Below are 23,974 nucleotides of genomic sequence, written 5' to 3'. Positions count from 1 at the left end.
TCTAATTAGAACTCAGGAATCCTTAAATAAATGTTGAATTAAATCAGTAATTTCATTTTCAGTGGGGTATGCAAATTTTAATTCAAGTTTCTCAGCATGAATATTTAAAGTTTTTTTTTCTTTCTATGCTTCATAGTATTTATACGCCAAGTGGAGCTTGCAATGTTACAAAGAACAATTCTATTTCTTGTTGGAATCCTGATATTCCAGTCACCAGAGGAGATGCTTACAGAATTTATTTGGTAAGTTAAATTTTTTTGAATTTATTTGATTGTGTAAGTCTTGGAGCTAAATAAAAATTCGTAATTTAATAGGTATATTTAAAATAGCAACCATGCTCTTTAGTAAACTTTAAATAACTAAAATTTTAATAATCTTTAGTAACTGTTTTATTTAATACATATTTGGATAAACAGCTCACCAGTTGAAATTCTCAAATTTATTAGAGATTATTCAAAGCCTTTCTGATAAAATGGTTTACTGTTTAAATACTGGATATTTTGTTTTACTTCGATGAAATGTTCAAAACAATTAAAAATTCCTTTCTATTATATTCTTAAGCCTAAGCATGCTTAATAAGGTGTAGTATTTTGGTTGAAATGAAAATTTATGATTCAAAACGGACCTCACTAATAAAAATGTAGATTAAGGATGCTTATTATTGATTTATAAAAAGATATATGGATTATATATTATCTTCTAAACATTCATGCAAATGAAACCAAAGGCTGTTTTGAAAGATAAACTACACTTCAAAATAATTTATAGTCTGTAATTGAGCCTATGCTTTAAAATGATAGAAAAAAATCAAATGGATAACTGACTAATGGTCAATGGCAGTTTTATCCAATATTTTGCAATCACTAATTCAATATACAGTCTTTATAAATCCATAATGACCATTCGTAATATGCATTTTTATTAGTGATGTCCCTTTTGATTCATAAATTCCAATTTCAACCGAAATACTATATCTTATTAAACATGCTTAGCCTTAAGAATATAATAGAAAGAAAGTTTAATTAGTTTTAAACATTTCATTAAGGTAAAACTAAATATCCAGTCTTGAAACAGTAAACCATTTTATCAGAAGGGCTTAGAATTATCTCTCTTAATTTAAGCTCATAAATTTGAGGGTCATTATGGATTTATAAAGACTGTATATTGAATTAGTGATTGCAAAATATTGGATAAAATTGCCATTGGCCATTAGTCAGTTACCTATTTTCTTTTTTTCTATCATTTTAAAGCATAGGTTCAGTTACAGACAATAAATTATTATTAAATGTAGTTTATCTTTCAAAACACAGTCTTTGGTTTCATTCATATGAAGGCTTAGAAGAGGACCGAACAAAATATTGTGCAGTAATAAAATGTTTTTATTTATGGTGGTTAATTATTTTCTTCTTCTTCTATATTTTGCCTTAATTATAATTTCCCCTCACTAGACATAACAAAATCACCCCAGTTTTAAGTTCTATGCAAAATATGTTCCCTAAATATTTCAATAAAGGCAACTTTACTATTAGGTTCTTACATTTAAAATGTCAGATTTTTTATTGTGATATTAAATAAGCATAACTTAAAACTATTTTAATAATCGAAGTAAAGACCATCACAATCAACACATTTTTGCCAACATGTCTCTAGTTTTTGGAAACCACTTTCAAAAAATTTGGCTCTCTGGTGTGAATAAAAGATTGAAAGTCATTTTTAATCTGTTGTAGATTGGTGAACTTACTTTCTCGGAGAAAGTTGACCTAATGTTTAAAAAAATCATAATGTTTAAAAAAAAATGATAATGAGATGTATGTCCCCCTCAATTCCTATTCTTCTCCGAATACTTTATAATACTCCACCCCCCNCCCCCCCCCCCCAATAATAGCTAAAAATAACATTTTCATGAATCATCTTTGAATTAAATTCAGCTAAATTAAACTTACTATAAATGCATGAATTTCAGATTTGAAAAAAATCATACAGTTCTAATAATTTTTGTTAAATCACTCTTTGTGTCATTTACCCCCCGACACCAATTTTTATAAATTTTATGAAATTTAAAATGTTTTTAAAAAATAAATAAGTAACACATTGTGTTACATCCTACCTACTCTGTTTTTTATTTTTAAAGAATTTTTAAACATATGAAAGTTATTAAAAATTGGTGTAAATGTAAATTACCCCAAGTGTTATTTTTACATAAATTATAGAAACTACTTTTTTTTTTAATCGATGTGTTCTTAAAGTTTACATATATGACATTTGTAAATGATGGAATCGACCCTAAGAATCTTTTGAATTTTATGGCTTTGCTATGAATATTTTTCATAATTTTGTGATTTTATTGTTATTACTCTTTGTGAATTATTTGAATGAATAATTCCTGAATTTTTTTCACAGCTTTCATTTTTGCTTTTACTTGGACCTTTTACATTTTTTAATGTTCAAAAGACCAAATATTTACAAGTCTTTACTTCATTAATGAGATGGTTAGGTAAATATATTTTATTTTTTATGAATCTTTTTGTCTTGAAATTAATTTGTCTCCCTGGAAATTATATGCTAAATATGACTAAATCTTTTTTTATATATATTTTAAATTATCGCAAGCTAAACCACTTTTATTATATATTTTTACCTTTTTGGAATAATATATATTATAATCTTTAAGAGTAATTCTATAACTATTTGAAATAAAAACTAGGTTTATTATACAAATATATATATATAGTTCTTTCGCCAGGAGTTGGCTCCGCTTTAATCACATGGTATTCGACGATACTATTTCGCTATTTTTGGGAGAAGGATGTGAACAATCCTGAAAAAGATTGCTATTTGACGATCTTATGACAAAAATATTTATCTTCCAATCTTTATGTGAATTTTTTTCTTGTCTCAATTTCAAGCACGGAGACGTTTCTCTTCTTACTCCCTGCTCTGAAATTAACTCTTTGTCTGAGGAGATGGAGCCAAGTGCCAACTCCTGGTGAACGAACTATATATATATATATATATACTAACTTTCAGACTGTCTTATGCATGAGGCACTTCAAATAATTATGTTTATGGACAGTTTTAGTGTGTATTTTAGATAACAAATAGCTGTTTCTGACATATTATTACTGCATTCTCATAAATAGATATTACTTATAATATCTAACTTCATTAAAGTTTTTAATTCACTAAACACACGACTAATTATGTTTCTATTTCAGCATTTTCTACCATGATAATCCTGGCAGCTACAGCTATAATTAAGGGAAAAGGTAAGGGACACCCACCTATTGCCAGCCTCAGTGGCGTGCCTAACTTATTTGGAGTCTGCGTGTATTCTTTCATGTGCCACCATTCTCTCCCTTCACTCATCACTCCAATTCGTGATAAAAGCCGCATTTTTCGGCTTTTCGTGATTGACTACTCTCTCATTCTCGTCTTCTATTGCCTTCTTTCATTTACAGGCATTTTTGCTTTCGACCAAATCAGAGATGTGTATACCTTGAATTTTGAACCCCAAAACTGTAACACCTCTTCCACGGAGGAAAGCATAGTGCCAGAAAGCGCAGACTTTCTTCGATATTTCCTCGCTCTCTTTCCTGTGTTCACATTGAGCACAAACTTCCCAATAATTGCAATAACTCTGCGAAACAACCTAAAATCTATTTTTTTAAATGATAACAGGAATTATTCATTTTTTGTTCAGAAACTTCTGTTCCCCCTTCTGGCTGTGGTGCCGCCTATGGCCATTGCTTTCATCACGGAAGACCTGACTATTCTTGTAGGAATCACTGGATCTTATGCGGGGGCTGCAATTCAGTATATAATTCCTGCACTTTTAGTTCTTTACTCCAGAAAATCTATCTTAGCATCATTAGGAGTGGGCGTGACAAACAGACATGCATCTCCATTTCGGCATGTGGCTTGGATTTATTTTGTGTTGTTCTGGGCAGCAATGTGCATTGTTTTTGTAACTGTTAATCATATCATCACACAAAAATAAATACTGACATCCATTGTAAGAAACGTACAATTATTAGGAGTTTGAAAACCTTTAACCGAGCTAGTCATATAATGAAATATATCTTTTATTATTTCAATGAAATGTAGTAATATGATAGCTCTATAATTTTTATGGAAATATGTACAGTCGAACCCCGCTATATTGAATCAGGGATATATAATGAACACTTGATTGTGATGAACATTTTTAGTGATCTCTTATGAACTCTCATTTGAATGACATTATTTTTAAACGTTTATAGTGGGCAACTGAAAGATTAATGGTAATTCACTTATAGTTGTCTCTAATTTCATTTTCTCAATTTTTTTCATCTTAAGTTTGCAGGAATTGTGATTGTGTTGTGTCAAATTTTACTCTTTCATGTCCTTTGCTTTTAAACTAGCACAAACAAGCTGTTAAGCAGAAAATTTGATATCTTTTATCCCAGAAGTGAAATTGGCATTAAATATTCTGAATTGTTTTTTTCTTTGCAGAAATTGTTGACTAGGAAATTCTTCACTCATTGTTGATAGGAAAATTGGTGAACTCTACTTAAAATCAAATTGTAGTTAATCAAAAAATCAATTAGTTAGGTTAAAAAATTAATTAGTTTCATTTTTATTTAATTTATTATCTATTAAATAAGGTGATAATTTATAAACAAATTATCTTCGACTGTAATTGTTATTTCCAACAATACTATTGTCATATGCTAAAAAAATAATTTTTCAAAGAATTCGAATATCATGAGACATTATTTATTTATAGATCCACAGACAGTTCACTATAATGGGGTTTAACTGCATATATATAAATAATTTATGCAGTTTTAGTCTCTAAATCAATTACGCAAAAATATATTTTGACTTCCATTGTAAAAAATAGAATTTCTAATCTCATTTAATAAATTTGCAAATCTTTATAACAAGTTTTTGCAGTTTTTAAAAAAAATGCAAGTGTGCCATTACTGTAGAATTTTGATTATTTTTCATTGTATTTTTTGTGCCATTTTTCATAACAATATTTTAATGCAATCTTGTTAATCAGTTTATTGGATTTATGTCATTAAATAAATAACATAATGATAACAATGCAATTTTTTCACTTAAAATTTCAATTCATTTCATTTTTTAAAAATAATATGTTATTTGTAAGTTCATTTGAAAGGTTGGTAATTAAGTCACAAAGTCATCTCTCCAGTTTATAAATTCATTTTAATGTTAATTCCATATTTAGGTTTACAAGTAAATTGCAGGTAGCAAAATATTTATTTTATATTTTAAATTAAAATTGTACTAATATATTTGATAAATGAACTTCTCTTATTTTTTATTTATTTATTGTATTTAAAAAGAAATTTCAGCAATAGTACAATATTCTTCGCTTAAAATTAAACTATATAACTGGAACTGTGACATTCCATATTTTAAATATAATTATTGTTATTTTATATTCAATTATATATTTTTTAATTAACAAAAAATAAATTTTTTCCTTGTGTTGTAGACATGCTTTTATTTTTTTTATTATAAAGTGTATGAGTAAATGTCATTTAATGGTGCCATAATATCTTACCGTTAAAGGAAATTTTGAGTTTAAATGAGTGTGATTGGGTGCTTAAATTTATCTTTTGTTGTGTAGAATATAAACAATATACATATTAGATTTATAAGATGGACGCTTTAATATTTGCTACGACTGCATCTCGTTAATACTCATGATGAAATCGCTTATATCAGGAGCTTGATTTTATTATTTAATTTAGGTCAATCTTATTAGAAACTGTTATTTACGCTCACGATATTTTGTTTATTCTTTCTTGTTAATTTTTTTGTTTTATTTTGTTATTGCGGGTATGCAATTTTTCAAAGAATCTTTATATTTATCGTCTTCTTTCATTCATTGGTTGTTACTGGTTTATTAATAATATGTATATCATTCAATGATGAATTCTGATTTAACTCTATTAGTAGCTTTAACATTATTGAAGTTTTGTTAAGTGTTGAAGAATTTTTTGTAAAAAAATTCTACTTTCTCTATCTTTTTTTTTTTCTTTCAAATTATTTTTTATGCTGTTTTGTTTAATTTACTCTGTTTTGCTAAATACTTGTAATTCTCTATTAGTATTAATCTATTATACCCTAAATTGCCAGTTTATTTTCGAATTTATTAATTTGTAATTATTGTTTTTTAGTCCTTAATTTATTGACTACCTTTAATTAAATGTTTATTGACGCTAGTTTTAGCGGAACCGTCAGTAAGTAAACTAATGAAGCCTGTGATAAATTTAGAAAAAGTAATACTCTTTCTGAAATTTGAAATTAGTGTGTTTCATAAAATTTTAGAATTATTTAACCCAATACCAATCCCAAGTATTTAATACATTGTATATCACTTTCAAAAATCTTAAAATTACACACATACCTAAATTATTAGTTTTGATTCCTTTTTTTTTACATTTTTTTAAAAATATCATTGTTTTTTGAGGAATTTTAGTGATGTTATTTTATGTAAGCATACCTAATTTTAAGATTTATTGTTGAAAAACCATATTTCTTTTTTATATTTAAATAAAAGACAAAATTATTAAAATATCTATCACCATATATGTGATTTATTTCATAAGTGCCTTAACTAAAATGTTATTTTGTTTTACATAATTATATCTTTATGTTCAATTATTTCTAAAACTAGATAAAAGAAACAACCCAGAAATTTAACTTCCAAATTCAATGGTGCTAAAATTTTACCTCTCCTAGCTCTACCATATGGATTATTCTATATTAGAATATTCAATTTTGACATTTATTTGGTCATTAGATAAAATCACATAAAGTCTCTATAAATACATATGAACAAACGATGTTAGCAATATATTTTATCTAGTAATCCTGTAATGAAATTGTATCTTGTAATGTAATTGTATCCTGTTATGTAATTGTATCCTGTAATGTGCTTTAATGTTAAGTCATCAAAATTCAGAAAAACTTTTGTGTAAGAAATGATATGTGTTAATCAGATAATTAACTTTTCACAAAATGTGTCTTCCTGTATTAACAAATTATGAACTATTTTTTAGAAAGAATTTTATTTATTTATTATTATTAAGGATCAATTAAAAATGAAGATGTTTGTATGTTGGAAATTCTTAGCAAACTTCTTAACCTGTACTTTTAGTTAACTCAGCAAAGAATTTTATCTTCCCTTTTAATTTTTACTGTGCTATATATATATATATCACTAGTAATTTTGTAACACTATAGTCACATTCCTATATTTTTGGAAGGAAAGAAATTATTTTAATGTGTATTATAATTATTCCATAAAGTTCTAATTGTATTTTTTATTTATTTACTTTAAGGAGCATTGGAATTTTTGAGCTCTGAAAAAAAAATTCTAATTTTATTTTAATACTACATATTTTCTAGTGTTTTTTTTTTAAGTTATGAACAGCTCTTTATTTATAAAAAGTTCTACATTAAAGTTTAAATTAGATCAATATGTAATATCAAGGAAAATGTAAGAAAATCCCTGATATAATTAAAATATATGCCTGTAACGAAATTGTTAATTATCTGAACGAATTGTTAATTATCTATCTAAACACTTTTGCAGTAGATTATGGGGTTGTACAAATATTACATAATTTAAAAAAGAAGTGTGATGTGTGGTGCATAGGGGGGGGATAAAACAACGGCTAGCTAACTTTTATTTTATTTTAAGCAACATGACTGTAATTAGCACTCAGCACATTCACAAACACAACATATAAAACATATAAGAAGAAGAAAAAAATAAGGACTTCTGCATGGCTGGCTTTCTACCGTTCGTTCACACTGTCTCTCTGTCTCTGAGTTTTATTATTTTTTTTAGTTTCTCGCTAGGGGGCGTTGCTAGTTCCAGTTTCTCCACAGAAAAAGATATTTCTGAGTTAAATATGGAACTGACAAGGGAAGACAGGGTGCATAACATTTTTAAAAAGTGCTTAAAGGTGCTTATTTTTGATTTTTAAAATCTCTTAAAATGCTTTTTTCATTGGCTGTTTGTAAAAAGTTCTTAATTTTCCCTTTTCCAAAATGAGATTTTTTCATTACCATGTTGATTTTCGCTATGAATTATGCAGAAAGGCACTGTTCACATTGTTCTATTCAACGTTTTCATAGTTAATTCAACCCCAATCTATTTCAGTGCATTGTCAGTTCGTAGCGTATGAAAACGCCATCCGATTTACACGATTCAAAAATTTTGTAAATTGTCAAAAACAATGCCAAAAGTTTTTTTTTTTTTGACATGACAGATAGAACCGTCAATTGTCAAAAACTTTCTAAACCTGCTTAATTATGATATTTTTTTAAAGTGCTTAAAAATATTATTTGAGTGCTTGAAAAGTGCTTATTTTTTGTTGAATAATTTGGCTGTGCACCCTGGAAGAGGCAGATTATGAGCAATGCTTACTTACTTATGACTCTTAAATACCCTTATTCTCATTGNATATAACACTAATAATTTTGTAACACTGTAGAAACGTTCCTATATTTTTGAAAGGAAAGAAATTATTTTAATGTGTATTATAATTATTCCATAATGTTCTCATTGTATTTTTTATTTATTTATTTTAACGAGCCTTGGAATTTTTGAGCTCAGAAAAAAAAATTTCTAATTTTATTTTAATACTACTTATTTTCTAGTGATTTTTTTTCTTCTTAAAGTTATGAACAGCTCTTTATTTATAAAAAGTTCCGCATTAAAGTTTAAATTGGATCAATATGTAATACCAAGGAAAATGTAATAAAATACCTGATATAGTTGAAATATATGCTTGTAACGAAATTGTTAATTATCTGAAAGAAAATCTCCATTAAAAACGTGTGATGAATGAACATGGCCAGCTCAAAATTTTTTGTTTCTCTCTATAAATGTTATCATTATAGTCCTGATTATATAGAATAATTGTTTATCCAAACTATTGAAAACTCATTAATGAAATATTTTAGCACTTTACAGTGCAGAACAAAATCTCTTGGAAGATCTAAACACTTTTGCAGTAGATTATGGGGTTGTACAAATATTACGTAAGCATTTAAAAAAGGAGGTATTTCTGAGTTGAATATTGAACTGCCAAGGGAAGACAGGGTGCGTAGCGTTTTTAAAAAGTGCTTAATGGTGCTTATTTTCGATTTTTAAAATCCCTTAAAGGTGCTTTTTTCATTGGCTGTTTTTAAAAAGTGCTTAATTTTTCCCCTTTCCAAAATGAGATTTTTTCTTTACAGTGTTGATTTTCGATACAAATTATGCAGAAAGGTACTGTTCACATTGTTCTATTCAACGTTTTCACAATGAATTCAACCCCAATCGATTTCAGTGCATCGTCAGTTCGTAGCGTATGAAAACGCCATTCTATTTACACGATTCAAAAATTTACTTTCTGAACCTGCCTAAATATGATATTTTTTTAAAGTGCTTAAAAATATTATTTGAGTGCTTAAAAGGTGCTTATTCTTTGTTGAATAATTTGGCTACCCACCCTGTAAGAGGCAGGTTATGAGCAATGCTTACTTACCTATGACTCTTAAATACCCTTATTCTCATTGTTTTTAAGTGCAAAAAAAAATAATAAAAAAATACTCTTATAAAACTTTCAAGCTTGAAATAAAAGTTAAATTTGGGGAAAGTAAAAGTTTGAAAAATATTTCTTTGGAGAGTTTCTAAATTATATAAAGAAACTAACTTATATAAAATAACTTTTTGCAGAGCTAAATTTTTTATCTGAATTTAATCCTAAAATTCTTAAAATTAGATAAATACAGTAAAAATCAAAGCAAAAAGGTTTAATTTGTAGTTTGCTTATTTTTGCTGAAAAAGGTGGCTTCGAAAAAGGTGAAAAATAGGGTCACATAATATTTGAAGGAGCTCTATCTGCTACCCCTTTCCTCTCCACCCCACTCAAAATAAATAATAATAATGAAGTTCCATCAGATGGTCAAATAGCTCTTCTTGAAGCTTAAGCTATAGTAAATAATTGCTACTGTTTTGATTTTTTTTTTTTAAATTTATTAAGGGGACAGTGGACTTTTAAGAAATCTAAAAGGAACTATTTTATTTTCATTAGAATTACAAAGACTCCATTTAAGAAAGAAAACTAATACAGATTCTTGGTAGTTAAAAATTAATTTTTTCAGTGGTGGTGAACTAAAACAGAATGCTTTGAAACTAACAATTTTAATAAGATTATTAGAACTTTTGAACTTAAACATTCAATGATATGATTTTATATGTACATGTTAAAATTACTTCAGTTTGGTGGTGGACAAAATCTTTTTAATTCTAATTCATTAAAATTTAAATGCATTGCTCTAGAAAAATTAATAACAAACTTTTTTTATGAAACTGCGAACAATCCATTGTAGTTGGTATCTCTGTATTTATAGATTATTATTATAATAAAAAACGAATTATTTTTATATGATGTAATCTGTAAAGTCGAATTTTTCTCTGTAAATTTTTTTATGAAATAATTTTAGTTTTCAAATTTTTTGGTCGGAAATGAAGTCTAAGACAAATGTTACTCAAAATTATTTTTATCATTTTTAATACGTACTTTAAAAAAAATAAAATAAATTATAAAAATTTTTTTAATTAAATTTTATGAAAATTTTTTAAATTCATTTACTTTATGATATGTAACATTTATTTTAAACCTCGTTTGTGACCAAATTTTTTAAAAATTTTATGTATGATAAAAAATATATTCTAACTAATATTTTCTCTAATTTTAAAACAAACTTTGCGCATTAAGTATCTTAAGCTAACACTCAAAAACCTTTTTAAAAGCTCACTGCTCAATCACATTTTTGTGTAGTTGCACCGTTTTTTAAAAAAAATTATTTTAAGTTAACTTTTTGATTTATAATGTAGAAAGAATTTTATTTTAATCTGAATTTTAAAAAAATCAAGCTGTATTTTAATACATATCAGGTTAGAAAAAAAATTTTGACAAAAAAAACATTCTTTTTAATGAAGCACATTTCTCTCAAAATGTGGTGATTTGTAAAATTAACTCATTGTTATGCAGAAATGAATTTACCTTGGTCTGTTTTATGATAATAAATTGTATGATAATATCTTTGTATACTTTGAGTATCATTTGTACCAAAGTCATATTTTTGTAGTCATATTTTTTAAATGTGAATAAAAACAGATCTTATTTATCTTATAAAAGTTCGCTTCATTTCCATTTTTAAAAAGTAGGACTTTTTTTTTCTTTTTTTTGTGGCGGTGGTCAATTTCAGATATTTCAAAATGATCAACTATAAAACATATCTTATTTTTAGTTCATTTTTCTGTTAATGCATTCATAAATTATTCAATGGTAAAAAAATAAAATATTTTCAAATAATATACTAATGATTACTTTAAACAATATATTGAAATTTCAATGACCTTAACCATTTTTCTTAAATTAGTTTTGTTTGAAAATATTATGCTTGCTCAAGCCAAATATTTACCTAATAAAATATCTCATTTCCAAATAAAAGGTTTAACGTTAAAAGATTTAAAATTTTGGTCTGCCTTGGTCATCGATTTCATACCCCCTTTGGTTAGGGTCGTTGCAAACTTCGCCCTCTCTTTCTATACGTCACTGCTAAAAATGTCAACAAAAAAATTATGAAAGAGCCCGATAAATAAAGATGAATCGTTAAACTTCATGATCTATAAATTAGTTCTTATATTTTATAAGTTAAATCTGGACCATAAAGAAAGAGAATAAGGAGGGGGAAGAAAACATTTCCACTTCTCACCTTCTAAATTAAACCTGGAATCTGAAGAACAAAAATAACTATTGTTAGGAAAAAAGATCACCATTTTGTCACTTAATAAATTGAAACTGGCGTTTAAGCGGAGAGAAACAAAAATAAGGAGAAAAACTGTTATTTTCAATAATTTTCTTACCTTATAAATTAGTTCACTTCTTTACATGGGTGTCCCAAGGGCGTAATACACAATCCAAGTAGTTTTCTAAATTTCACTCGCAAGAAAAAATTTTCTTTAAAGGGCTAAATACCAGAAAAAGTACGTATTAATAATTCTTATCCCTTTCTTGTCTTTAACTTTAAAAAATCACTAAAATTTTCGCTATTTGTCTGAAATATTTGAGGGAGACTTTTAGAGATTTTTAAATATTGAGGAGGGCATTTATACCGACCGCAGACGACGCCCATGCTTTTTTACATTATAAATTGGAACTGTTGCTTGAATAGCAAGAATAAACTATAATACTACCTGAGTAGAAATTCTTAATATGGAAGCTGTTGAGACCTTATGACAAGAAAAAGAAGGGGGAAAAAATCAGCAATAAAACAAATTCCTCATCATCCATTGGCTTATTATTATTTTTTTTTGGTGAATTTTATTTCGAATCAAAATCTCCTGAAAGATTAGCTGCAGTGTTTCAACTGTAAAAGATAGATTATTGAAACCTATATTAGCAATCCAGAGAAGCATGTTCGAATTTTTATTCTTGATATCTGTTCTTAAATCTGATCAACTATTTTAATTTATTAAGAGCTCCAACATGATTTTAAATTAAATATTATTTACGCTTCTTATTTAAGACACTAAAAAGTTTCGCCTTGGAAAGAAGGTCATTATATTGTTTTAATCTAATGTAAAATTGTATTAATAAAAGTTTCAGGGGGAGGGGGGAACGCATTCTCCATTATTCCAATATTTTACCTAGGTATTCCAATATGATACTTTACCTAGGTATATATTAGATAAAACTGGGTACTGGCATATTTCCAAAAAATTTTTAATTTATATAAAAATAATAATTCTAAAAAATAATAAACAATTTCGCATGAATAATATCTATTTTTGGAACTAGAGGCTAATTTATATAAAAATCGCACTTATACCTCGTAGGTGTACAACAGAGTACGTCGCGTGGGAAGTGGTCAGTTCGATTCTTTTGTGAGTCAAAGCATATTTTTAAGAATAATGGATTTATATTTGTCACACTTATTGTTTTTCACTTCATGGAAAAACTGATCAAATTTTCATGTATCTTTTTTTTAAAAGATCGTGAATTTATAGTTTCAACTAAGAAAATATTATGAATATTTTTTGAAAACTATGGAAAAGGAATGAATGCAAACTTAATTTTTTTTTCTATTATCTGCCACTAACAAACAATTACTTCCTATGCTTTTGAATGCTTCTTACAAAAAAAAAGTCTAAATATTTTTCTAGCCATGTATAGGAATTGTGGGATTATGTGTTTTGAATGAGTCGCTGGGTGATCAAAAATTATATCAAAAAATTTTGTGCGTGGAAGTATAATAATTTTAAGTCACAAATTTAAACTAATTTTAAATCTATTTTTTAAAACTTATTTTGCAGTATTTTAATGGCGATGACATACTTTATTTCTTTATCACATGTTAAAAATTTAGCAATTGTTCAATACCGATAATAACATAAAACGCAATTGCAGTTATCATTTTTCTTTCACTGGATGGAAAAGATGAATTAGCAATAATTTAAATAATAGTAGAATCTTTGAAAAATGAAGTTTTTCCTTGGTGATGAAGGAGGGAAATGAGCGCAAACTTCTTTGCAACGAGTGGGAAAAAATTGTGTTCCGCCCGAACAGGGACTCGAACCCTGGACCGTTAGGTTAAAAGCCTAACGCTCTACCGACTGAGCTATCCGGGCTCGAAGAAGATTTGAAAATTTTAGTAAATAACCAAATATTTAGATAAAAATATAATTTAAAGAGCACTTTAAATTAGAGACAATGAAAATACAATGTCAACTGATTTTTAGTTACTTTACAGAAATATGTTGCATGTCATATTTATTTGTATTCCTTCCTGTGTCAAGTTTGTTACAATGATACCTGTTTTCTTATTTTTCAGATTTCGTATATTCAAAAAATATTCTAATTTAATTTGATGTTGCGAATGAGAAATTTTTATTAAATTTTCATCATTTTTATTTTTTGGTTGTACAATGATTTTTGTTAGAATTTTCTGAAAAGAAAGAATATAATAAGGGGAAAGAAATAAATCAAATCTTGATAAATGTGGCGCCATCTGTTATAGATTTTATTAAATGAATTTGAGAAGTTGTGTGTTCGATTATAACTTAAAGATTCTGTAATAAATTTGAGTTAAAATTGAGAGTAGAATTCATAATGGATTGAGTTAGATTTTTTTTTAAAAAAGTAATCATTAAAATTTTAAAGGGAGAGAGAAAATGAACAAAAAATCGAATTTATGATTTTAGAAATTAAATTACCTAGTCTTTTTCTTTTTAAAACTTTTTCATAGTGATATGCGTTGGTCGATATTTTTATTTATTTATTTATTTATTTATTTGGAATTTTTTTTCTTTTTTTTGCTAGTTGAAAGTAAATGACTCGACTTATTTGAAATAAATATTTAAATAAAGTTTTTCAATCCTACTAATTTCATAAAAACTCAATAGATGGCGACGCTAAATATATTGCTATTAATTTATTAAATAGCAAAAATGTACAATTTTTAAAATTTTTTTTATCAGACTTAAATAAATTTTTAAATTTTATTAACAATATTTACGTAATTAATTTCAGAATGATGGGAAAAATATTAAATGCTTATGGCAATGTTTGTTTTACAATCTAATACAATTTTTCATACCTTCTTAAATATTAAAATAAATATTTTTAATAACTATGTCTTTTTACCAGACATATTCTAACTTAATTTTATAATGAACAAGAAATTTAATTGATGTAATTTTCAATGGACATATCTAAAATTGGATTAAAATTATCAAGAAACTGGAAAAATGTTCAACTTTTTATATTCTTAGGTATATTGCTTTCGTGCCTTATTAGGTAGAGCTTTCATGCCAAATTGTAATTTGCCATTAAAAATTCAATTTTTTAAAAGTAAGAATATGCAAAATTCTGCAAACCGTAGAATGTAAGTTTGCAATCAATATATATTTAAGTTCACTTGGTTAAAAAAAATATCTATAGGTAAAAAAAACTTCCTATATGAGGGCTATAAAACTTCCTCTATTAATTTCAAGAAAAAATTTATTTAGAGAAAATCCTCTGATTTACTTGCATTTAGTGTGAGTAAATTAATAACTTAAAATTTGATTAATTTATAACTAGAGAGCATCAAAAGTCTTAAGCCAATAAAGTGAAACAATTTTTAACAATGTTCAATTTTTAAAAAATCGCCGTTTGAGGGAGCCATTCTTTATTGACAGTAGTAACTCATCCATCGAATTGTCCTTTTCCCTATTCGATTTTACAATGAGGCTTTCACATATTCGTTCATTCGCACTTGAATCTAAAATTTGATTTCCCACTTCAACTTTCCCAATATATACTAATTTTAAAATCAATATTATATCTACAGGCATAACTCCTGATTCATGAAGCTTTAGCTGACAAATATCTCGTTTTGATAAATCTAAAAAATTTTCTAATAAAGTCAGTGTTTGTTATATTATTATGCATCTCTTAGATATGGTGTTAAGAAGGAGCAAACAAAATTTGTAAATGAGACAGATAAAGAAAGGACAAATTTTTTTTCAACTCACTCTCAGTAGCAACAAATTTATAACAGAAGTAAAATAAATTGCGAGAATCAGAAAGGAAGAACTCTCAATAAAAAGAATTTATTTAATATCACATTTAGGAAACCCATTTTAAGTTTTAAATGTATGAAAAATACTATTATTCGGACTTTGACTGCTCATTAAACTCCATTTTTGAAACATTGGCAAAAAAAAAAGGATTTAAATCATCGATTATTTGTGGGTAGGATTCATAGAGTTCTCTATGGTAGGATTATGTTAAGCGGGTTGTCAACTCACTGTAAGGTCATCAAAGAAAAGAAAGCATATATCAAAATTTTTATTTTTAGATACTATTCCAATATCGAATTTTTTAAGTTATATTTTAATTTGTTTCATACCAGGTTGTACAGTGAGATTGTACAGTGAGAAAAAAAAAAAAAAAAGCCCGGATTATTTTAAGTAATTTTTGATCTAATGATCGAATCTTCACATTCTAGGTCTCATTCTTGATGGCTCGAGGAGGCGTACTCAAATATGCTAATTAATTAAATAATCAATATTTTAAGTTACAGAATCAGACACAAAAACGTACTTTCGCTGAATAAACATACCTTTTTTTTTTTAGACGGATTCGAATTTCTGACCCCCAATATTCACTTTATTCCTGATGGAGGATCTCTCTATTATCAGAAGATGGTAGTACCAGCTGCTGTGACGTCATACAGGATACTGAGTGAATAGACGCGGGAAATAGGGTCCCAATAGTTTGTTCAGGAGAGCGCTCTAAAGTTTGGACCCCTTAATGTTAATTTTACTTTTTCACCATATCTCGAGAACTTTTTAAGCAATTCGATAAACTTTTGCACACAATTATAAAATACCTTAATCCAAAGATAATTTCATTGGAAAAATAACTTTCAGTAAATATTTATAATTTTATTTAAAATGAAATCATAAAACGTAATGGTTGAAAAAATTTGGAATAGCAAGGTATAAAATTTTTTGCAACATTTTAAAGTATGTAATTTTACGTGACAAAATACAAAACTTGGGCAATATTCGATCAAATTTTATATTTTGATACGTAAAATTACATACTTAAATATTTACTAAAATTTATTTTTTGCATGAAATTATCTTTGGCTAAACGAATTTTATAACTTTGTGCAAAATTTTTTCAATTAGCTTAAAAAGTTGTAGCAAGACTTAGCTTAAAAGTATACGCAAGAAGTAAAATTAACATTAAGGGGTCCAAACTTTGAATAGCTCTCCTTAACAAACTATGGGGAGCATATTTCCCAGATTGCAGCCACCCCCTGTATATATCGGGGGCCAGAAATCCGAATTCGCGAAGAAAAAAGAAAGTATGTTTCAGAGAATGCACGTTTTTGTATGATTTCTCAACTTAAAATATCATTTGCCCGAACTAGTTAGCATATTTGAAGCCATCCTTTCAAACCATTAAGATTGAATTCTATAACATGACCGATCAAAAGTTATTCAGGGTGTTTCTTTTTTTTCTTCTCATAAATGTTTTCTAGAAAAATAAAATCACCCGGTCCTACCCCACTAGTAGGTTAAGACTGGGTATGCATGTTAACTCGATGGAAAATTTAGAAATAAAAGAATTTCTGTGAAAAGTAGCAGGCATTATGCTTGAAATTTACATGTGATGGCCATACTGAAGGGGGGTGGGAGAAGGGAAAATTGTCCAGAGGAAGTCTGAGGGCATGACCAAAATTTGTTTCAAAAATATCTAGGGCTAATTTTTTTTAAAGAAAAAGATCTTTATATCAATATAAAATAAATAATTTTGAATAACATTTTTTTCAAAATATGAGAGCTTTCGTGCTCTGCGGGACCTATAAAACCTTCCTTGATCCTTGAATGTAGTTATCTTCTTCCTCTACTGCTCTGCAGCTTCAGTGGGTCCACCACAGACTCACATAAAGGGTGTGTGGGGGGGGGAGAAACCCGGTTTTATCCCGAGAACAGAGACTATCAAAACTTAACAAAACAGAGCTGTTATTAGAGTAAATTCTATTAGTTAAAGTATAAATCTTAAATATACTTAAAATGAGCTAGATTAAATATAATTTTTGTAACTAATTATCTACACAGGCACTGTGAATCAACAATAGGGTCAGTCCTTGTTCTTGTTTAGTAGAGTATAATTCAGAGTTTGTCAAGTAAAAAACAAAAATAATTTCGACACAATCAAGGCACCCGGTTTCACTCCCATTAATTCCTATATTAAAGATTGAATGTAATATGGTAATCGTTACATGTATTTATTATTGAAGGACGAATCCTGTAATATTTTTAAGAATTTTATTATTTGTTTTCTATCACTTAAGTGTATGAAAGTTGCGAAAAATTAAAATCCTAATCAGGGAGTCCTAAATTAAATAGACCGTTTTCAAAAATGTATGCATATATATATATAATGTCTGTAACATAAAAAAAATTCAACTAATCTTTTTATGTTATTTCTTTTCTGTAAATCTTTTTAATCTATTATTCAAATAGAAACACTCTTGCTCACACTTCAATATTCACATCCTGTCTTTTTATCTATTTTTAGTTCAAATATGCATTAATTACCAATTTGGCGATTATCCTTTTAACTAACTCGTGGGAAAGATTTTTTCCCTGGACCTATTTAATAGACCAATTATAATGACTAAGATTTCTCTTATTCTCTAAAATGAAACATTTTACAGATTTACTTTGCAAAATTTCCCCTAACTTTTATTGAGGAGCGATAACTGTTCTCTCTCTAATAATTATTAAATAACTTTTGTGTCCTCTTTCCCTGCATGTTTTTATCCTTCCACTCGGCAACGACGTTACAAGTCGTCAGGATAAAACAGTAGATCTAAGATATGGAACATCTGATTTAAATGGACAACGGAAGGTATATCAATCATGTCTTCAACTTAGTACTAATATTTCAACAAATACAGTGACCTCTCACTTATGCACCATTTATACGACGATTTTTATAGGTCCCAGTACATTAGATAGGAAAATAATGATAAACATCCTTCGTTTATGCGTCGCTCTAAAAATAAATTCTTCAATTATGCGCCGAAATTTTAGGCTAACATTTTAATTTTTTAATCTTTTAAATATTTTTTCTTTTTTAAAAAAAATGTTTTAAATTAAAAATGAAGCAAATAAGCAAGCCTTGTTACAGATAAAAAGAATATATAATGTTAAATCCTATTGAATTTGCTTCCCCCTGTGACCTTTACTATGATTATTACTATGATTTTAAAAATATCCTTTGTTGCAATTTTGATTATTGGGAAATTCTGATTAATTTTTGTCTTTTCAATAATTATCTTTACAATGGAAAGGATATTTTTCTTCAAATTAATGGAATACCACAAGGATCTAATTATTTATCTCTCTTAGCTAACTTATTTTTGCATTATGAAAAAAATTATACTCTTAGTATTAAACTCGTTTTTAGATATATTGATGACTTAATTATCTTTAATTTCCAAGATTTTACTGTTTTGTTAAATGATATTTACCCTGAGGAATTAATCTTACTTCGTAATCATGATGATAATATTAATTTCAATTTTTTGGATTTAGGTATTATAAGAGTTGAAAATATCTGCTTTGTTGATTTATACGATAAAAGAAATGATTTTAATTTTAATATTGTTAAACTAATTGCTTGGAATTCTAATGTTTCTAGGAGCATCTATTTAAATACCACTTTTAATGAAATGAACAGAATTAAAAGAATATGTAGTAATATTTATTTATCCAAAAAACAAATCGATAAACTCTATCAAAATTTGATAAAAAACAATGGATACCCAACTAAAGTAATAAAATTTTATATAAAATCATTGAATAAATCGTATATTTTTGTGGATATATTTACTAAACATTTTCTTTGTTAATTTACATAATTTTGCCATGCGCAAATCCATTTCGGGTAAATCCATTGCCAAAATTATTTACTAAATAATTTCTTTGTTAATTTGTATAATTTTTCCATGTGCAAATCCGTGGTTAAAATTATTTACTAAAAAATTCCTTTACTAAATAATTTCTTTTGTTAATCTATATTATTTTTCCATGTGCAAATCCATTTCTGGCCAATCCGTGGCTAAAATTATTTACTAAAAATTTCTTTATTAATTTATACAATTTTTCCATGTGCAAATCCATTTTGGGCAAAACTGTTGGTAAAATTATTTACTAAAAATTTCTTTATTGATGTATACAATTTTTCCACGTGCAAATCCATTTCGGGCAAATCCGTGGCTAAAATTATCTACTAAAATTTTTTTTCTTTGTTAATTTTTCCTTGTGCAAATCCATTTCGGGAAAATCCGTGTTAAAATTATCAATTAAATTTTTTTTCTTTGATAATTTATATAATTTTTCCATGTGCAAATCCATTTCGGGCAATTTCGTGGCTACAATTATTTGCAAAACAGGCAATTTATGTTTCTCTTTACTATTTTTTCTTAAATAAACATCTATTTTCTAAAACTATTTATGGTCAACTTTTTTAAATTATCCAGTATAATATTACCTCGCGCACATCCATTTCGGGCCCATCCTTGGTAACTAACAAATCAGTGCACAGAATAACAAATCACTTCAGCAGTGCAGTAAGAACGGCACTTTAAAACCCTCTAGTTACACTCAATTTGCGCTTTTGTTTTCATATTTTGTAATCTGGCAATCTTGTTGCGAAAACATTTTTAAATCATTCTTGAAAAATTTCCCGTCCATGTAAGTACATCTGATTTCGCTACTCGCTTTATGGTCTATGTTTCATGCTGTTTTTTCTTTTTATTTTATTTTCTGTTTTTACATGTTATTTTTACTTATTATGTTCTATTTGTTGTAATTTTTGTAAAAAACATTTTTGAGTGCTGCTCACACTATTGTATTAATATATTTTGCTTTGGCTNTAAAAAAAGTCGCAACACATAAGTTTTAAATAAGTTAAATACGAAAATCGATGATTGATATTAAAATCGTCTGATTAAAAATCGCGATTTTAGCATATTCCAGCGCAATTCCTAATATTTAAAATTCCGAAAATCAGCCAAACGAAAAAAAAAATCATATATCGGTTATCGAAACGAAACACTTAGACTCCTTTCCACTCTATAGCGGAAGTCGCGGGAATCCGACTATCGTTCCGGCGGCTTGGGTTTCTCTAATTGGACTCCCTAAAAATTTTAGTTTTTGGAACATGGTCGAAAATTTTAAAAATTGGGAGAAAAAAGCGGATTTCCGCTTTTTCGTGGAAGACTTTCATCCCTTGGAGACGTGAACGGCAAAATGATCTCCAATGACTCACGGCAATGCGGATTAATATTTGAAACTGAATTCAGGTTTGCCAAATTTTGGACGTTTTGTCTCAGAATGGCGCAGTTATGCCGTTTTGTCTCAGTTTGTCGCAAATGGCGCAGGCGTAGCATCCCTGATATATATATAGATATAAGAAGTTTGTCTTTTTAAGTAAAATTTACAAAACAAAGCTCAGTTTTCTTGGTACACTTGCAAACTTATCCAGAACTTCTTCATCGCTTATTTTAACGTCTCTATGGATGGAAAGCAATGCAAGCAAGTCTATTTTCCGAAGTGGTCTTTCTTAAGTAAGACTTCAGTCTTCTTAAACTTGAGAAGCTTGCCACAGTCGCAACAGAACTGCTAGTAATTTTAAAAGAATATAAATGTTAGGGAAGAAAGTCTTGTCACATTTTTCTAAACAACTAATTGCTGTTTTGGGAAGATCTTCAGATTTATTCTGACTCCACTTTTCCTTCCATAACATAAATTCACTTTTCACGATCTCTTTATGTGACAAATCGTCTTCGTAGAAATTGAAAGCAGCTTCCAGAGAACAGAAATCTGTTTTTATACAAAATTCTGGAAGTATGTGTTGTAAGGATGCAACTGTTTCCTTGTGAGATTGATAGCGTTCCTTCAGGGAGTTACAAAAATCATCAAGGTAAAAGAACTGGTGTACATACTCTTCCCACCACTGTTCATTAATTGGACTTTAAGATCTTTATCTCCACTGTTAGCTCGGTATCTCAGCAATGATCGAAAATTTCTGTCGTTTTTTTCGGGTTCTTCTAGGCCTATTCGTCCACCATCACGATGGCCTCTCACTGCTATTTGTTGCCTTCCGCAAAATCTTATAGTTTGCATTATAGGAATCAATCTTTTTCTGTTTTTTTTCTTCAATATCCAATTTTCTTTGAGCATTGACTTGATTGATAACACTGTCAGCTTTTTTTTTACAATGGATTTTGTGCCTTCAGCAATCAAAACTGATGTTTTATGATAAGTGCAATTTTCATGTTTACGAAATATTTCCTTGGCTTTTTTCAAATTATTAAATGCCCGTGTTACTTGATGATCTCCTTTCCCTACACTATTCGAAGGTGAAAATATTACGCAATATTTACAAAAAGATCCGGATTTTTCTCAGAATAAGCTAACCACTCAAATTCTTCTAACCATTTCATTTGAAAAGTTCTAGTATGGGTTGAAGTAGAACAACTGGAATTAGAAGGAAATTTGTATGCAGGTTGTGGTTTTCAAACATTTTCCACAAGCGAAATTTTTTATCCATTTGTTAACGAACGAACGGAATCGTTTTGACAATAGTTTCCAATATCACAGATATTTCTTCTTACCGGGTTGAAATCCTCTGTAATTGGGGCTGGATGTGGATCAACCGTACCAATACCTTCGACACCAGAAGAAACATTCTTAGTAGCACAGCCAACTTCAGTACTGTCGTTAACAGACTTATTTACAATAGAAGCTTGTCTCTTCATCATGAATTCAATTGACTTAATAACAAATTTAAGATTCCACAACAGCAAAATGCAGATGATCGCTATCCAAGAATCTTACTCAGAGCTACAGATAAAACGACTTGGAGCTAACTACATGCATATTGTCTGTTTCCCGCTTATATAGATTTAGTTAGAGCGCATGAATTCGAGAAGCTTTGATTTCTGGAATAGTCTAAAATCTTCGAACAGGAATCTATTCGAAATTTCGATTGGGTCTTCAAAATAGGCCATGCCTTCATTGTATGCACTATGGCACACAAACATGGCCATTCAATGCACTATGGCACACAAACATTCGCTTGAGGCGTTGAACAGGACATTGAAAGGACAGGAAGATATAAAAAAACAATGACAAATTATTTGGCGGCACTCTGTTACTCCTTTCAGGTGATTTCAGACAAACACTTCCTGTCATTCCGCATTTAATGTATGCTGATGAGATCAATGCTTGCTTGAAATCATCTCCACTGTGGCGTAATGTTGAAAAAGTTCTACTAAAAGTAAATATGCGCGTCCAAATGCTTCAAGATCCATCTGCTGAAACATTCTCAAAACAACTGTTAGATATCCGTGATGGAAAAGTTACTAAGGATGAGACTGGACGCATAAAAAGGATGCATAAAANCGATTTCTGCACAATCATTGATTCACAAGATGCTCTCATTAGCCTAATATTTCCCGATGTACACACGCAATGCATTCATCATGAGTGGCTGGCAGAAAGGGTGATTTTAGCAGCAAAAAATGTGGACGTCAACGAATTGAATCTGTAGATGCAACAGTTATTGCCAGGTAACTTGGTGACATGCAAATCCGTTGATGCAGTTNACAATCATTGATTCACAAGATGCTCTCATTAGCCTAATATTTTCCGATGTAACACACGCAATACATTCATCATGAGTGGCTGGCAGAAAGGGCGATCTTAGCAGCAAAAAATGTGGACGTCAACGAATTGAATCTGGAGATGCAACAGTTATTGCCAGGTAACTTGGTGACATATAAATCCGTTGATGAAGTTTGCGATCCCATTGAAGCTGCAAATTTTCCAACAGAGTTTTTAAACTCATTGGATTTACCTGGCATATCACCGCATAATTTAGTACTCCGGTTATTTTGCTTCGTAATTTGAACCCACCGGCGCGCGAATAGTCGTTAAAAAATTAATGAACAACGTAATTATTTTAAATGACAAATTCCGGGATGAAAGTATATTACTTCCACGAATCCCTATTATACCCACAGATGCGCCAATTCAATTTAAACGCATTCAGTTCCACATTAGATTGGTATTTGCAATGACAAGGCCAAACAATGTCTGTTTGTGTCTTAGATTTGAGCACACCATGTTTTTCACGCCGACAATTATACGTGGCATGCTCTCGAGTGGGGAAACAATCCAATTTATTTGTGTTTGCTAAAGACGGGATGACAAAAGATATTGTACACTCCATTGCACTAAGAGATTAATATTGTTGACTAATATTTTCAGAATTCGTTGTATATATAATTTATAAGATAAAGTATTACATATACTTTA

At 28.4% G+C, this 23,974-nt stretch overlaps 1 protein-coding gene and 1 non-coding gene across 2 annotated transcripts in view; one reads left to right on the top strand and one right to left on the bottom strand.

The window, feature by feature from the left end:
* LOC107450793 (transmembrane protein 104) overlaps positions 1–7,543 on the top strand; it is a 33,169-nt gene extending 25,626 nt beyond the window's left edge. The window contains exons 9-11 of the mRNA XM_071180779.1: positions 137–242; positions 2,401–2,494; positions 3,216–7,543. Coding sequence (XP_071036880.1) covers positions 137–242; positions 2,401–2,494; positions 3,216–3,997 — 982 coding nt within the window. The 3' untranslated portion in view covers positions 3,998–7,543. The remainder of the gene's footprint in view (positions 1–136; positions 243–2,400; positions 2,495–3,215) is intronic.
* Positions 7,544–13,638: 6,095 nt separating this feature from the next.
* TRNAK-UUU (transfer RNA lysine (anticodon UUU)) lies at positions 13,639–13,711 on the bottom strand. Its single transcript has one exon. It is a non-coding gene; the product is annotated as a tRNA-Lys (tRNA).
* Positions 13,712–23,974: the final 10,263 nt, after the last annotated feature.

The sequence above is a fragment of the Parasteatoda tepidariorum genome, chromosome 5, assembly GCF_043381705.1.
Source record: "Parasteatoda tepidariorum isolate YZ-2023 chromosome 5, CAS_Ptep_4.0, whole genome shotgun sequence".
NCBI classification, from domain to species: Eukaryota; Metazoa; Arthropoda; class Arachnida; order Araneae; family Theridiidae; genus Parasteatoda; species Parasteatoda tepidariorum.
Note: the sequence above shows the minus strand (reverse complement) of the source record. Positions and strands in the feature narration are given on the sequence as shown.